Raw genomic sequence first — 16731 nt, 5'->3', positions numbered from 1 at the left:
GTCTTGACAAAGGTTTCCCCTGACTCATTCCCAACCAGCTGGGGGATGTTGATTCCAGTCTCTGTACTGACCCTGACAGCCTGGCTGATGTCGTCCAGGCGGAACCGCTGCTTAAATAGGCCAAAACACCAGTCAGGCGCAAATTTGGTGTGGCCAGCATTCAGAAAGTGTAAAGATATCATTGCATGGAGTCCCACCATGCATCGCCAAGCTAGGTACCAGATAAGGTACCTGTTTTTGTTTTGCCCAGAGCAGTTGTCGCAGTGCAGAAGGACATGTTTTTCCCCAAGCCCATACTGGGAGAAGAAGTGGTGGAGGTAGGAGATGACAGCAATAGAGCCCGTGCTGCTGCAGTGAGCCTCATCAACGAGGTAGTTGACCTGCTGAGGAACACCTTCACAGCAGACACCAAATACTCCACACTTCCTGGGAACCAGAAAGTAAATGGGCCCCGGCTGGAGAGGGTCACTGTAACACCAGACCAACAGATGTATGGACTAATGAGTAATGAGGAAGACAACATGAGTTTTTTAATTCTATTTGCAGTATTTTGTGACTGTACGTTTGCTTTTGTGTTGGTGATGTCTATAAACAGTAGAGGAAAAAAAGATACTTCGACTTCATTTGTTAAGAAAATCCTAATAAGTGTATCTACATATCACTCTTCAAGAATGTATGTGAACATACATATTGATACAAACCCAACAAATCTGTTTTGGGGCTTGAAGTGATGTATCATTATTACATTATTCTTCACTATCATATGCCTCACCTGCTGTGCGTAGTCAAAGCTGTAGTGGATGGTAGTTTCTCTGCTACAGGGTGGGTTGGGTCCTAGTTTCACTCCCAGCTCACTAACTGTTTGCTTACAGCTAGCAACCATCTCCTGGTAAGCCTGTCGCTCTATACCCACGGTGCGGAGGTGTTCTTCCTGCTTCCTCAGTTTAGCAGATTTTACGCAGTCTGGAAGATTGGAGCTACGATAAATTGCCATGTTATTTTTTTGGCAAAACCAACAAAGGTCTGTCATCGGTCTCCCAATCACCACACTGGGAATGAGCTCCTTCCACAGCTTCCTGAATGTGCTGTTACCAGCAGCATGGTAACCTGGGAAGGTGATTAAAGAGAAAGATTGCATTGTTAGATTACTCATCATTAGTTTTTCATTGAAAAAAAAAAAACAGGCTTCTCTGTGTAAAAAATAAACAAATAATTAAGATGCAAGAAAATACCCACCATTCTCCTGCATCTGGGCCTTGTATTTCCGCCACACAGAGGACTTGGTCTCGGTTGTTGGAAGAACACGTATGTCTGTCCTCTTAAATCCTTGTATCCGTCCAGGAAGTGGCATGGAAAATACATCTGCAAAGTTATTGATGAAATGTGCGATTCGCTGGATGTCTTCAAAGGACAGCACCCTTCTGCTCATCACACGATCACTCTCTTTGAACAGCTGGTCATCTTGGAGAGATTCATGTTGGTGCTTATTTTTCCAATGAGGACCAAATGCTTTTCACCTTGAAATATTTTAAATATTGCATTATTTTTTGTGTCAATCACTCATCACTGAAAATGTAAAGTTAACTTGTATTACAAAACACACAGGCCCATCGTACACACATTGCCCTTGTATAATGTTCGACACATAGGTTTTGCCTACCAAAGATTTATCACTGCCCATTTAGCTTTTTCTTTTAAACACAACCCAGCCCCCTCCCCAGTCAAAGGCATTTAAATAAATCCCGTTACTTACCACTTGTCATCTCATTCATCTGATCTCGTGTCTTGACCATCTCCTCGGGTGTGAAATGAGTGTAACAGGGAACACAATTATTAAAAGCGCAGCTACATCTATGCGCACAGGCTTTTTCAGTTTCGTTGGCGCTGTCCTCGCTCACATAATACCCTGCCGCTGTCTGAAGGGTCTCAGCCACCGGGTCGCTAACAAGTGGTCCGTCCTCGGTGGTGTCTTCCTCATCTTCAGCATCTGTGGTCTGAGGGCTGCTGTCAGGGCTGTCTGACTGAATCGGAGCCGGATAATGGGGCAACTTCAACCGGTGCCGTCAGAAAGTAATCTGTGATCAGCTGAACCCATTGCTCATCAGAGGCTGTCCCTCTCACAATGTTGGAGTTCAACAGTCTTGCAATTTCTTCTTCTCTGGAATCCATCGATCTGATTAATTGTTAGCGGCTAATAAATTATCAAGTAGTAGCCTACGGAGGAAAAATATGTTCTTTTCGGATTACTGGGGGAAGGTTGCGAGGAATAATGTTGGTTTATACTGTATAGTGTGTGTGTTTGTGTTTGTGTATTTTTGCGTTTGTGTGTATTGTGTTTGTTTCCCGGGTAAACACTGACAAGAAACAGCGGCTGTTGTTATGTCAGCTGTGACGTTACGTTACTCTGTTCTCCGCCTGTCATCTTCCCGTTACAAGCTTCAAAGTTATATTTATCATCTGAATTTGGCGAAACAAGTTTAATATTCTGAAAGCCAAGACTTTCTTTATTTGAAATCAGATGAAAACAAACTGTCATGGGACCCTGCCGTGTTATCTATGATTACTATACACCTTTCATTCATAATGTCAGCCGGAGGGAGGGGGGGCAGCGCTACGGAACAGCATAATGGTGAGTGAGAGCTGTCATCTTCCCTTTACAAGCTTCAAAAATGTATTTATCGTGTGATTTTGACAATAACATTTTCATATTCTGAAAGCCAAGACTTTGTTTATTTAAAATCAAACAAAATACCCGAACCCCGAAAAACGAGTTTTTTATACAAATCCACGTTTATTTCTAAATGAGCCGTTGCGACTTCCGACTGATTTCGATAGAGCAGGTCACATGTGAAGTCTCCAGTCAATATATCACTCCTGGCCCAGGACAAACTCTGAAATGGTCTAAATTGAATAACTATCCAAAAGTTGTCCAATCATTTACTCTGTCCCAAACTGAACTTGCAAACAAAACGATTATACTAAGCATTTGTACAATTGTCACTTTCTGAACATGCAAACACTAGTTTCAACTAGGGGATGAACAATGGCACTTGTGAATTGTGAAAGGACCTTTATTTGTGACCATGTGGCCTAATGGACAAGGCGTCTGACTTCGGATCAGAAAATTGAGTGTTCGAGTCCCTTCGTGGTTTAAATATCTAGCCTCATTCATTGAACTAATACTTCCTGCCAATTTGGTGTCATTCAAAACACCCTCTGGTCCAATAGAAAACCATTTCCTTTTGTGCAAGAAAAGCAAATATTCCAACAACTAGCTCTCATGAAATCTGCTGTCTACTTTTCAAGCTATCTCTTCTCCACCAACTCCAAACCGGGATTTGATCAGATCTGATTGACTATCAACAATTGCTCCGATATTTGACTGTTTTTATCAGTACCTTCTTTTTAACTTTGCTCTCTTCAAAAGTTCTACAATGTTTTGGTTAAGAAGTCCATCACATTTAAAGAATGTTTTGGCTAAGAAGTCCATCACATTTAAAGAATGTTTTGGCTAAACCATTTTCTCAGCATTCAATACACAGAGATTTAAGCAATAGTTACCCAGCTCGAGAGAACCTTACCGAGAGCAAAAACCCAGCTCTGAGGGACAGAGCCTACCGGGAGAGAGTATACCAGGGGAAACCCCCCTCTCTCTCGCTCTCTCCAAAAAGCCAGTCTCTTTATGCTCAAAAAACCGGATAGAAAACCCCAAAAACACCTCCTCCATACCCAACCAATGAAAAAAACTGGGCATGACCACTGATGTACAGGACTGGACATATTCTATTGGCTATGGCATAAGACACACCTTCCCATGTTTGTGTAAAAAAGGACATGACCACTGCAGAAATTACAAAATATTATTCTCAGCTATGACATAACCACGTTTTTGAGGCCTCAATGTTTTTCTGCTTAAGTCAGGAGCCCCCCTCCTTGTGCACCGCTGTAGGGAGAGAGGGAACAAACTGCCTTCTCCCTTATCAGTGACACCCATAACTCATTATAGGCCTTATACTCAACTTAACAAACCACTTTGTTTATACTGTAAATATAGAAAAACATAACAAAGGAAACATTTTCATTGTGGGTTATAATCAATGTAATTGATTATATTTGATTATAACTAACTTTTGTTTTAAGTATTCACTTGATACTATGAAGACCTCAACATACCGAAGTTAACCTGTCTGTGCACAAGGCGACCAACTCTGTCGTCCGGTGATCTAAGCCTCTGCCTCCTGTAAAGCTTCACAGGTCCGTCGGTTATGTCCTGTGTGGCTCGCACAGGGAGCGAAACGGCAAATGTCTTTGTTTTACATGTCTCGTAGTTTATTCCATTGACTGTTGACAAGAAACACGTGTAGACTAAATACATATGTGTTTTGTTTAGATGTTTTGAGGTATGCAAAGTCACGTAGTGACACAAGTGACGTTACGCAATTCAGATTTTTGCCGCGCATGCGTACCTGCGTAACAGTTATGTGCACCCCTGAATATAAGCACTGATATATCATGAATTATGCAGAGCTAAAAAACTGGTAACTAACCTGTTTTCAAGTCTAAATGTCCGGATTACAGAGGAAACAGTAAATCGGCTTAGATTAGGCTGAACCCTCTGTCCAGCCTCTCTCATCATCAAACCATGGTTGACAACATTTCATTTCATTAGAGAGTACTCTTATTTGTCCACGTCCTCTCCCTCCAGCTCTACCTCTACCTCTCATTCTTCCTCCTCTCACTATCACCCCACCTCTTCCTCCTCATCTCACTCTCAGCCCAGCTCTTCCTCTTCCTCCTCCTCTTGCTCTTGCTTCCATGTTTGCTTCCATTGTTGCTGTAAGAAAGTACTCACCTGTGGTCTTTTTATAGTGTTAACATCCTGATTGATGAGCCAACAATTATGCTATCAGATGTTTGGTCAGGTGGAACGTGTTTCTTGATTATTGGTCCATGTGTGAGGCATTTTGAATATCAGTGTTTTAAACCTGCTAACATGTGACTTTATGTCAGATTCATGTGTCTTACGTGGAGAAACGTGTGCGGTGGTTTGCAAAAAGTGCCATGTTGATTTGCAAATTGTGTGAAAAGCTGAAAACGTGCTTTCACACCATCTAGTTTGATTTGTATAGAGGGACCTCTGTGGCTGAATGGCCAGATTAGGTGTGGTGCATTTATCATAGGTGATCAGAGCTAACTGCCTGCCGTCCGATTTCATTTAAAAACAGATCTGATTTTAAGACTACTTCTGCGCTCATAAAGAATGAGAAGAATACGAATAATGCGTATTGAACTGGTTTCATTAATTTGTGAGTTTATTTAACACTAGAACCGCCAATCGGGTCAATTTGTGTGATGTGTGTTGTGTGTGTGCAATGTAACTTTTTTTCAATAAAATATTAAAGTCTCCCAGTCCGTGACTTTTCCTGAAAGTGTGTTATGTAGCACCCTATGTTGTTAAAAATTGCATTCTAATAGCGGGATTTGACGGTTTTAGGTAGGCCTATACAAAAACCTCTGGCGGTTCTAGTGTTAAGGTAATTAGGTACAGTAGAAGCCCTTTTTTATTAACGAATTTAGCAGTTGAACATAAAAGTCAACTAACTGAGGGTCACTTGCAATGACAGTGTTGTGTCTAACTGTAAGCTTGTCACTCAGAGTAACCTACAGTTAATTTAGCTGCTGGAGAAGAAAGATCAGGAGGGGAGGGGGGGAGAGAGCTGTGGTTGATGGGCCATTAGTTGTGTACACAGCTGAGAGCTGCCGTTTCATTCAGACTGTTTAAAAAAAAAGTAACAACGGACTATTTTTCTTAGCGGATTTTAGTCAATTTAAATCAATACATACAACTATTTTTTAAATCAATACAACTATTTTTTAAATCAATAAAAACATTTTCTAAATCCATAAAAGCATTTAAATTAATATTGGGAGTCATGTCGTTACTTTGTTGAGAAAGTGGCCATGTAATAAGCGGGATAATTTGCAGCGACTTGTTCCTTATGGGGAAAATAACACCCGTCATGTGTGTGTAGAGGTGTGTGTGGTTAAAACACTTTCATGAAGTGAAGGAGGTTTTCCTTCTATAAAACAGCTGTGGGCAGCAGTGAGTGTCACGGACATGAATTCATAGATCAAGGCAGACTGGTGCACACACTCTCCTGTCCTGCCAGGCGACACGCCCGTTCTAAGCCGTGTCCCTCACTCCTCACATCCCAAACTGCATCCCCACAAGTGTATTATGTTGTTACATCATTTCAGATTTTATGTTTCAGTTGTGCTCTGTCTATGTTGAGTGATGCAAACTTGTCACCTTTCGGCGAAATTCGCCGTTTTGAATCCAAAATAGGTCGTTTGTGTGATTCATGTAGATCTGCAATAAAAATATTTTTGGGGTATGGGGGGGTCTGGGACCCGGAGTAATCTGCGGCCGTGAGCTGTTATGTGCCATCATGACACGCATGGTGTTCTTTTTTTATATATTATAATGAAGTGCGAGCTGTGTGCTCGAGTCTATCTGCCTGTCGGCTCTGCTCATGGATGTATAATAAGGCTCTGCTGCTCCGAGATGATGGTCTAGCTTCAGCAGCTACATTACCTACGGGTGCGTTCGTTAATATTAACTGCGCGTCCGGAGTCACTGTGGCACAGACTGGACCGCTGGTGAACAGCTGTTAGAACGGGCCGTTCAGGTGTTCAGAGCAGAGCTCCCTGTCGGAGCGGCAGAGCGTGATGTGAACTGAAAAGTTTTTTTGTGGCAATATTATTTAAGGAATCGTTGAGCTAGCTAGCTAGCGTACATTGTCACTATCTGCTAACGTTAGCTTTAGCCTTCTATTTCTAATAGTTTTTTCATAGGCTATAAACAGAGGTGGTATAAGTATATATGTATTGTACTTGAGTAAAAGTAGAAGTACTCAGATCTTGTACTTGAGTAAAAGTAGAAGCACATAGATCTTGTACTTGAGTAAAAGTAGAAGCACTCAGGTCTTGTACTTGAGTAAAAGGAGAAGTACTCAGATCTTGTACTAGAGTAAAAGTACTCAGATCTTGTACTTGAGTAAAAGTAGAAGTACCAGAGTGTAGGAATACTCTGTCACGGTACTTTGTCCGAACAACGTTTTGTTCATGAGTTATTGATCCGTGAAATCTGAATCTGCCAATATCGTTCTAACTTTACTCAACTTAATTAGCATATCAATTTGGCGATTGTGATGACGTTATTAGATGCCCATTTTACTGTATTCACTTTAAGTGTCTCCCCTTAAGTACAGTACATTAGCCTGTATGCCCATGATAAATTGCCTTAGCTAAACCTTGAGCTAACTTATCCATTAGCTAGTAGCCAACCTTAGTTAACTATTTGTTATTGTCTTTTAGCTGATTAGCTGTAAACTCGAGGCATTGGCAGTTTAGTAATTTGTTCATCACCACTCACCTTCAAAATAAGACAAGAAAAGCCGGCATAACATGGGACAGTAAAGTGGGAGGTGCTGCTACCTGTCTGTCTGAAGGGTGTCCGCACCGCTGTGCAGGAGACGTGGAGGGAGAGAGGGAGGGAGAGCTACGGAACTTCATAGTCTAATCTCCCGACCTGATATTTTGTATTCAATCAATATATTTTTGGAAAGGGAAACTGTGCGCAAACAGCAGTAGATATATATTCATTTATAAAAAATAAAAAAAGGGGGGAAAAAGGGCAATTTCTCTGGAGGAAGAAAAAAGGGCAGGGGCTCAAGCCCACTTTGATGTCTATCAAAACCCTCATTGTTTATTCATCATTCAATTAATTTTATATTTTATTCTATTGATTGTGTACATTACTTTTCACTTTACTGCTTTTTGCACTCCTGGTTAGAAGCTAAACTGCATTTCGTTCTCTCAGTAGCGTACCGGTAATATGTGCAATAACAATAAAGTTGAATCTAATCTTGAGCAGGAACAAATGTATTTACTTAGTACATATCTGACATTAACGATTAAACACATTTGTGCATTCTTTATAAATGCAAACCGAGTCAAGCCGACTCCGGAGGTGGCGGTATGCAGCTTAAAGTTGTTTGCAATCCGACAAAAAAAACGAGAAAAGAAGAAGAACAAGAACAAGAAGAAGAACAAGAACAAGAACAAGAAGAAGAATAAGAAGAAAAAGAAGAAGATGAAAAAAAAGTAAGCAATACATTAAAACTGTGCAATTTGAGCAAGGACGAGTTGGACGACCGAGAATGGTAATTTCTCCGGCGTATATTCACAGCCTTTTGGAGCTCAATCTGTCCATCCCATGCATAGCTGCACTTTTGGGGTTTCAAGACGCACAGTGCACCGACGCATCGCTGAGTCTGATTTCTCAGTCAGGGAACTGTACAGCACCCTTACAGATGAGGAATTGGACCAGTGTGTGAGAGACATTAAATCCAGGCAGCCTCACTCTGGATATCGAATGATGAAAGCACTTCTCCAAGCTCAAGGACTGCGGGTGCAGTATGACCGGGTTAGAGCTTCCTTGCACCGTGTTGACACCATTGGAGTCATATCCCGTATGAACAACTTAGGATGCATTGTTCGAAGAACCTACTCAGTTCCAAGCCCCCAGTCTTTGATGCACATTGACACAAATCATAAACTAATCCGGTAAGTTATTTTACTCTTAAGGACAGATTCATTCATAAAAGTATTATAATTTACTAATAATATAAATATATTTTACTATAGGCCTATTCATCATAACATTTTGATTTAATAGTGCTTCTTTCATGTTACTGCCCATGTGAACACACATGTCCTCAATTGAAGATGATATCAGATGCTTTTGAAAATGTAACTTATTGTATTTGTAACTTACAGCTACAACATTGTCATCTTTGGTGGAATAGATGGCTTTTCGCGGAAGGTAAGCAGTTTTCAGGGATAAATATACATATACATGTTTATCGTGCTTACTGCATATAGCTTTTTGTCTCATTCAATTGGTATAACCCATGTATCTGCAGATAATGTATCTTGGTGCAGCATCCAACAACCTCGCGTCAACCAACCTGGCCTTCTTCCAAGAATCTGTCGAGAAGTTTGGTTTCCCTCTTAGGTAAATAGTTCCTGAGCCAGTGGGGAAGCTGCCACTGAAACCAACACTTAATGTGGTCTTTGTTGTAATTGTTGGTGTATTTTAGGGTACGAGCTGATCAGGGGGTGGAAAATGTGGACGTTGCACGTCTCATGTTTACAGTTCGTGTTTCAAACTGTCTGAAATGAATCGCCACATCTGTATGAGCCCGCTGGAAGAAAAAAAACTCTCAAGCTAGATGTATTCGTGTCACTTTCCTCCAACACACGCACCTGAGATAAAGTGTAGGTTGTGGGGGGGCGGAGAGTATAAGGCTTCTGTGTCATTAGCAGAGTTGGGTGTAACGCGTTACAAAGTAACGCATTACTGTAATAATATTACTTTTGTCGGTAACGGAGTAGTGCAACGCGTTGCTTTTATAATTCAGTAATCACACTACAGTTACTAACATTGCCCCGACACGCGTTACTTCGTTACTTCTATAAAATAATCACACTCACTGACAGACAAGAGGGGTTTCCGTCGCAGGTTTGTATACATGTAGGCCTACGTAATCTGCGCGATTTGCGCGTCCACATCTCCACGTGCAGTGCTGCATAAACATGGCTGAGTCTTTTCATCTGTAAACTTCCTCAACGGGGCCGCTCGCTCTCTTTTCTTGATTGCCCTCTCACGGGTGAACAGTTCAATGTCCCGCTTCATTGTAGGATTTCTGCCATGTCTCTACCACTTTAGTTTGACCATCTCTGTTACTAAGTTATGGAAAACTAAATAAATAAGTAATTAGATACCTTACCGTTACTGCGCTCATAAGGAATAATAAGAATAAGAATAATGCGTCTTGAACTGGTTTCATTAATTAGTGTCTTTACGTTTCACAGACTGTTAGCTTGTTGTAGTAGGCTAGTAGCCTATTTTATTAAAGAGCATATCAAAAGAAAGACATGTGTGTTATGTCTTCCTTAATGCAATAGAAATTGGGAGTGCAAGTGGAGTCTCGCAGAGTTAAAACTGTGGCGCGCTTACACTGTAGGTGCGCCGCAGTCTGCTTGATCTGCCTGTAGGGAGGGGCCCTGCGAGTAAAGTAACGAGTAAAGTAACGAGTTACTTTATGTAGACAGTAACGAAGTAGTGTAATATATTACTTTTTTTAAAAGTAATATGTAATATGTAATATATTACTTTTTTTTAGTAACGACCCCATCTCTGTTGGTTCTCAACTGGTGGGTCGCGGACCCGTTTTGAGTGGGTCGCGGATGTGTGAGGGAAGAAAAAAAATTGGAATTCTTTTTTTTGGGGGAAAAAGTCAAACTTTTATTTTGAAGGCCCGATTTTCTAACGCTCTGCATGCAGGCGTTCTCAGAGTGTACCAGAATGCATAGTTTATGTTAGTATTTCTAAAAATCTCCTGGGGGAGAATCCCCCCAGACCCCCCCTGCTGGGGTTGGGTTTACAGCATTTGTGCCTTTTTATATAGTTCAGCTTTGATTCCATCATCTCATTAAACCTTTTTTAAAAGCATACTTTAGTTCTGTGAAGGGATATAAGGGATATATGCACTGTACTTCACTTTTTTTAATATTGTATGCTGAAAAGCGTATACATTACAGCAGGTTTTTTTGTTGAATAGATTTGAGTGCTTCAAAATGTTGGGTCGCGATTTATTGACCAAGTAAAAAGTGGATCCCAAGGCCTGACCAGTTGAGAACCACTGCTCTACACTACCTCGAAGAAGAGGGCTTCCTCAACATTGGCAATGCTACACACCTCTTCTGTTGCCATTATGTGTGCCTGCCACGGCTACGAGATGACATGGACACATTCCGCAGTGGCTGGGCAAATCATCCTATAAGAACAGAAGGCCATATGACCACAAATCAGCTGTGGGAGCTGGGACGAATCCATCACCCAATTCCAGTTTCTGATAACATGGAGGTAACTTTTTGTCCAATTTTTACAACTTCCGTGCTTTCAATAGTCTTGATCCCTCAGCCACTAAAAAACTGAAACCGCTATCCATGCTCTTGCAAACACCTACCAACTCCATTGAAACTTCCCCTGTATTTTCAGCCCAGAGCACCCTTTTAAGAGAGCATAGGTGGCTATACATTAAAGCCTCAGTACCCCGTCAGAAAGGGCTATCTGACAGCAAGGTAAAGCGGTGAACATATTTTAACTATAGCATAGTTATACTGTATGGCACACGTTTGGATGGGTCAAATGCATAAGAAAGGTTTCCTGCTGAGAAAATGTAATTTATCTTACCATTACATGTGGGAACAATTCATATTTAGCTGAGTGACTTACAAAAGTGTAGGTCAGAATAAGAGCCATGAACATTTACTAAACATGGGCAGTGGTTTAAGGCTTATGTTCCTAGAAAAGGAGTTACAGTATGTGAAAACAGAAAGATAAATGAGTAGGAGCATACAGATTTCAAAAGCCACAAGTGCCCACCTTACTGCTGCTGTCTATCAAGATAATTAATACAGCAAATAAATGAGGCTTTCTATTTCTGTTATTTTTAGGGTGTGGATATTCCTAAGATTGAGTGGGAGAACAGTGGATTTGCTCCTGATGGCCACTCAAGTGTCATTTTCCCAGACAAAGAGAGCCCACTGACTGATGGACAAATGGCTGCTTTAAGAGAAGCTGTTGACCCACGAGCTGCATCCCAGTTCTTTGGCTCTGATATCTACATTGCTGCTGTTCAATTTTGCGAGCATGTTCTATCTGATGACTGAGAAAGAGAGCTTAGGTGTTTTTCTCCAATGTATCCAAATGTGGCACAAAAATCCACTTCACCTTTGTTTCCTTGTTATTTTACAGATGTATTATGTTTTTATCGCAGACAACTGTTCTGCTTTTGGAATCTTCAAATTGTATAGGAAAAATTATAATAAATTAACATTTGAAGAATGACAAATGTTCTTTTGTTTGTTGTTATGCGAACAATAGTGATGTCAGATTTGATCAGACACATAAAATATTAAAGATACAGTTGGTCAATTCATAAAATGGGAAAGACAATCTAAAAAAGGTCACGTTTAATCTTGATTCATGTTTGATCACTGCTGCCTATTTCATTAGTTTCTTGGAGTTAATGAGCACGATTGACAGGTGCTTCTGACTACCCTCAGCTCTGATTGGTTGTTGTCCTTTAGCTGATCTGTAGACCCTCAGTTATGTGTAAACTACAGGTTATGAAGTTATCAGTATTTGCCATGAGAAGCAGGTAGTGATCTGTAATCTTCTGAAAAAAGATCCATACTGTGCATCCCTAATACATATACTGGGCTGTCCAATATACAACAGGCTGATTCTGAACAGAAGAAAGGGAGGACTTTATTTAGTATTTCCACAGCAGAAAAATACTTAACACTGGAGTCAATGAACACCTCTGCCTTCTACCAACACATTACACTAGACCAAATCCTGTTTGGCAAGTACCAATACAAGCCAGCATTACATTTTCAAAGGATGCATAGTCCTTGTAATGCCCTGGGATGCACAGCGTCTCATAACAGGTTGAGGCAGGGGAAGCTGCCGTTGACCACCTCAATGGACAGATTATTCCGTGGCAGAATCTCCCACCCGGTCCAGAATTTCACCAGATTGGCCATTACATCAGGTGACGCTGTGGATTAACCAAAAGTTGTTTAAATGAATGGTTGCTACAATAAAGAAAAGTAAATTAGGAAATTCAAATAATTTTTAGTAGTCAATTTCATGCATCACATTTGTTATGTGTAATGTAAGAAATAGTTGTAAAGTAGCTTTTTTTTTTTTACTTGAGTGTCTTTGCACACCTGCATGTGTAGGAGAGTTGTGTCGGAGTGGAGTAGAAAGCATATCCAAAAGTGGAGCGCACACAGGTTTGTAAGATCAGGAATGTAAAATATTAGGTCTTATACTTAATATCATCCTACTTTACTTCTATAGCATGTTGGCATTATTTCTTTCTGTAAACATACCATTTTCAATGAAGCGGCGAAGATATCCTGATACACGGCATTGTGTCAACTGAACAGTCATCGTCCACATCATCATCACAAGGCCAGGTGATGCACTGAAGAATGACCTAGATTGACAGCCATATAAATTAACAACATGGTTACCAGACACTAGTGTGAGAAATTTGTCTTAAAATGGGATTCATTTTTCCTCAAGCGAGCCATGTTCGACGAACCTAAACAAAACTAGGAACTAATCATAAAAGATTGATTACAGGCACAATGACTGATACTGGATAAAGATATGAAACCTCTGTCATATAATAGCATTCAAGAAAGGCTTGGATTTAAAAATATTACATGATATGAATATATATTATATACAAAAAGATCAAATTGGACAAATTTACCGCAGGGCTATAATCCAGTGCTCCCTCTTGTGGAAATAGCAGGGCCACTGTGTCAGGGCGTTGACTCAGCATGGCCCACATTGGCGTCACCTTAAGACCACGTCTGAGCTGCTTAATTTGTCTTATGACACGTCCAATATCAGTGATGCAAACACAGGTATGGTGAAAAAAGAGAGAACTATTCGAAGCAGAAAAAAAACAGCGTAATATACCATCTGACAAAGGCCTGTGCTATAATCCTTCAATTAACTGGCTGTTCTTTATAATTTACTCAGATCAATAGGAGACAGAGATGTTAAGTTATAAATCAAGGGTTTTTATTGTTGTTTACAGCAGGGGTGGGGAACCTTTATCCTTTAAATTTGTACAACATCCGTACAAATTATTGAACTCAACCTCTGCTTAAAAAAACTAAAATCACAGCCCATTCATTTGGCCTTTCTTTCATGCTGTGCAAAGAAAAAGCAACCTCTTAATCCAGATATCTTACCATGACTCATGTTTGACGCATGCATGCATGTGCACAGAGGCACGGGAAGGTATTTTGAGTGGAGGTGCTGAGGTGCTGGACTCCAGTGAACACTATTACGGGCACTATAGAGCACGCACAAAAAAACTCCCCACACGCAAACACACAGTACACCCGAGACTGTTACAATGAAGGCTCAATAATCAGCTCACTGCATATAGGCAGGAGTAAAGTGCTATTTTTTACGAGTGGGGAGTGGACCTCACCTCCTCTAGGGGGATCCGGGGGGATGTTCCCCCAGGAAGATTTTTTTTTTAATATTGAAGTTAAAAGCATCAATCTGGTGCACTTTGAGAGCATTAAGAGATCTATGGATAGACCCAGCACCCAGATGAAACATAACTGTAAGCAGATGTTCATATTCTTTATGGATATTTTACAAATCACTCCCCTTTAAAAGTGTATTATTGTTTTACTGCCATATAGTATTTCATAACTGTTTTTCCTTTATTCTCTTATTTTTTTATAACTATAATGATCATATGAAGGTGTGCCGCGGTCCGTGGAAATAATCTTTTGAATAATTTGTGACCAAACCGTTTGAGACCCACTGAGATAACTTAGACTAACGGCCCCTACACACGGCCGCGGGCGTTAACGCTTAGTGTTGGGCGTGTCTGGAGCTTGGGGGAGTGAACGCGAGCAACGCGAGCAACAACCAATCACATGAATGTCACGCCCCAGACATAGCAAACAAAAAAATCCCGGTTCTTCTATCCACTCTAGCCAAAATTGATGCCGGTTTGGTAGCAAGGGTGGCATTGGTATATGCATTGTATCTCGGGAGGCGACGTCGTGTGCGTCGCTGTTGGGTACATCCGATACTCCGAAAACGTCTGCAACGGGGAGAATACCACGTTTTGGTCCAAGAGCTCCGTCTGGATGATAAACTGTTTCAGCAGTATTTCAGGATGAGCAAAGACCATTTTGACGAGTTGCTCGGGAAAGTGGGTCCACTGATTACAAAGGCGGACACCACCATCGTTTGTCAATCGGACCCGCCGAGCGACTCGCCATCTGTCTACGGTAAGTTTTATGTATTTCTACTTCTGTAATATGACTCTGTATAGAAAGAGAGAGAATGCATGCCATGGATGAATGATTAATGGAGTCTGTGATTTAGTTCAGATGGATAACATTAATTAAGATAGCTAGGTAAACACAGTATTGCTCCCCTGTGTGTGGGGGGGTCTGTGTGCGTGTGTGGGGTCTGTGTGCGTCTGGTCTTTGTGTGTGTGTGTCTGTGGGGTGTGTGTGTGTGTCTGTGGGGTCTTTGTGTGTGTGTGTCTGTGGGGTGTGTGTCTGTGGGGTGTGTGTGTGTGTGTGTGTGTGTCTGTGGGGTCTTTGTGTGTGTGTGTCTGTGGGGTGTGTGTCTGTGGGGTCTTTGTGTGTGTGTGTGTGTGTGTGTGTGTGTGTCTGTGGGGTGTGTGTGTGTGTGTCTGTGGGGTGTGTGTGTGTGTGTGTGTGTGTGTGTGTGTGTGTGTGTGTGTGTGTGTGTGTGTGTGTGTGTGTGTGTGTGTGTGTGTGTGTGTGTGTCTGTGGGGTCTTTGTGTGTGTGTCTGTCTGTGGGGTCTTTGTGTGTGTGTGTGTCTGTGGGGTGTGGGTGTGTGTGTCTGTGGGGTGTGGGTGTGTGTGTCTGTGGGGTCTTTGTGTGTGGGTCTGTCTGTGGGGTCTTTGTGTGTGTGTGTCTATGGTGTGTGTTTCTGTGGGGTCTGTGTGTGGGTCTGTGGGGTCTGTGTGTGTGAGAAAGGCAGAGAGGGGTGCAGCAGCAGTAATGTGGCACACAGAGCAGGTGTGTGTGTATGTGTGTGTGGGGGTGGGGTCTGTGTGTGTGTGTGTGATCTGAAATTGTTTTATTTTTGTATTCATGTATATTACTTTTTTCTCAGGTACCTGGCAACCGGTGACTCGTACAGGACCATATCATTCAGCTATAGGGTTGGTTATATAACCGTGGCTGTCATCGTCAGGGAGGTTGCGGGTGCCATCTGGACCGCCCTGGTTGAGGAGACCATGCCGGTACCACAGATGGAGGACTGGAGAGCTAAAGTTAAAGTTAACTATCTAAACACTCAGAGAGTCCTTTAGCTCACCTGAGCCTCTCAGTCTGAGAGGAGAGCTCTCCTCCAGCTTGTTGTGGAACAAACAGCTCTGTATGTCCGTTAGTGCAGCTAGCTAACCAGATGCTAACAACACGGTCCCTGCTGCTGGCACCGGTCCCTCTCTCTCTCTCCCTCTCTCACACACACTAAATGGGCTATTTCCGCACACACACACACACAGAGCCGAGCTTGAATGACACAAGCAGATTTTTATTTCCATGCAACTCTCTGATTGGTCTGGTGTCTTGCCTCTGTTGCATTCACTGAACACGGGAAATTACACTCCTGCCGTCCTGTCTAGTGTCTTGATGAGGTTCACGTAAAGCACGGTTAATGTATTATATTATTGAGGTAGAATTGTCCGGGGCTACAGAAAAAACATTCGGGGCAGGCCAAAATATTATTTTACCAACAATGTGGAATTTATTGGCTACATATTACACAGATTATGCACAGCAGGAGCAGCAATAACCGTCAAATAATAATTCAGACAGGGGAGCTCCGCACCCCCTGCCTGCCGCTAGGGGGTGCTGCAGCGCCCTCAGCATCCCCCTTCCCGCGCCCATGCATGTGCACTCTCTGTAAACCCGCTCCACACATCCGATCACTTCTTCATTTCATTCTCTCTACCCCTTTCCAAACATAACAAACTAATCTCTTCTAATTCTGCACCTGTCCG

The 16731-nt window shown here is 41.8% G+C and overlaps 2 protein-coding genes across 2 annotated transcripts; one reads left to right on the top strand and one right to left on the bottom strand.

Moving 5' to 3' along the window:
* Positions 1 to 360: 360 nt before the first annotated feature.
* LOC307012951 (uncharacterized protein) lies at positions 361 to 2841 on the bottom strand. The gene is made up of 4 exons (XM_079640160.1): positions 1754 to 2841; positions 1237 to 1517; positions 773 to 1107; positions 361 to 468 (listed from the first exon to the last, which is right to left on the bottom strand). The coding sequence occupies exons 2-4, from the start codon at positions 1427 to 1429 to the stop codon at positions 466 to 468; spliced, it is 531 nt and encodes a 176-aa protein (XP_079496286.1). The 5' UTR covers positions 1430 to 1517; positions 1754 to 2841; the 3' UTR covers positions 361 to 465.
* A 5273-nt stretch (positions 2842 to 8114) lies between these two features.
* LOC307013788 (uncharacterized protein) lies at positions 8115 to 11847 on the top strand. Its single transcript, XM_079641335.1, has 5 exons — positions 8115 to 8628; positions 8842 to 8887; positions 8988 to 9079; positions 10750 to 10993; positions 11587 to 11847. The coding sequence occupies exons 1-5, from the start codon at positions 8279 to 8281 to the stop codon at positions 11800 to 11802; spliced, it is 948 nt and encodes a 315-aa protein (XP_079497461.1). The 5' UTR covers positions 8115 to 8278; the 3' UTR covers positions 11803 to 11847.
* Positions 11848 to 16731: the final 4884 nt, after the last annotated feature.

This window comes from Notothenia rossii, assembly GCF_949606895.1.
Source record: "Notothenia rossii genome assembly, chromosome: 7".
Classification (NCBI taxonomy): Eukaryota; Metazoa; Chordata; class Actinopteri; order Perciformes; family Nototheniidae; genus Notothenia; species Notothenia rossii.
The sequence above is the reverse complement of the archived record's forward strand: the minus strand, read 5'-3'. Positions and strand labels throughout refer to the sequence as shown.

Coding starts and splice junctions, on each gene's coding strand:
- LOC307013788 (XM_079641335.1), top strand. CDS start 8,279: ATGCATAGCTGCACTTTTGGGGTTTCAAGACGCACAGTGCACCGACGC. Junction 8,888..8,987: donor TAGATGGCTTTTCGCGGAAG/GTAAGCAGTTTT, acceptor ATGTATCTGCAG/ATAATGTATCTTGGTGCAGC. Junction 9,080..10,749: donor AAGTTTGGTTTCCCTCTTAG/GTAAATAGTTCC, acceptor GTGGATCCCAAG/GCCTGACCAGTTGAGAACCA.
- LOC307012951 (XM_079640160.1), bottom strand. CDS start 1,429: ATGAGCAGAAGGGTGCTGTCCTTTGAAGACATCCAGCGAATCGCACAT. Junction 1,108..1,236: donor GGCCCAGATGCAGGAGAATG/GTGGGTATTTTC, acceptor TCACCTTCCCAG/GTTACCATGCTGCTGGTAAC.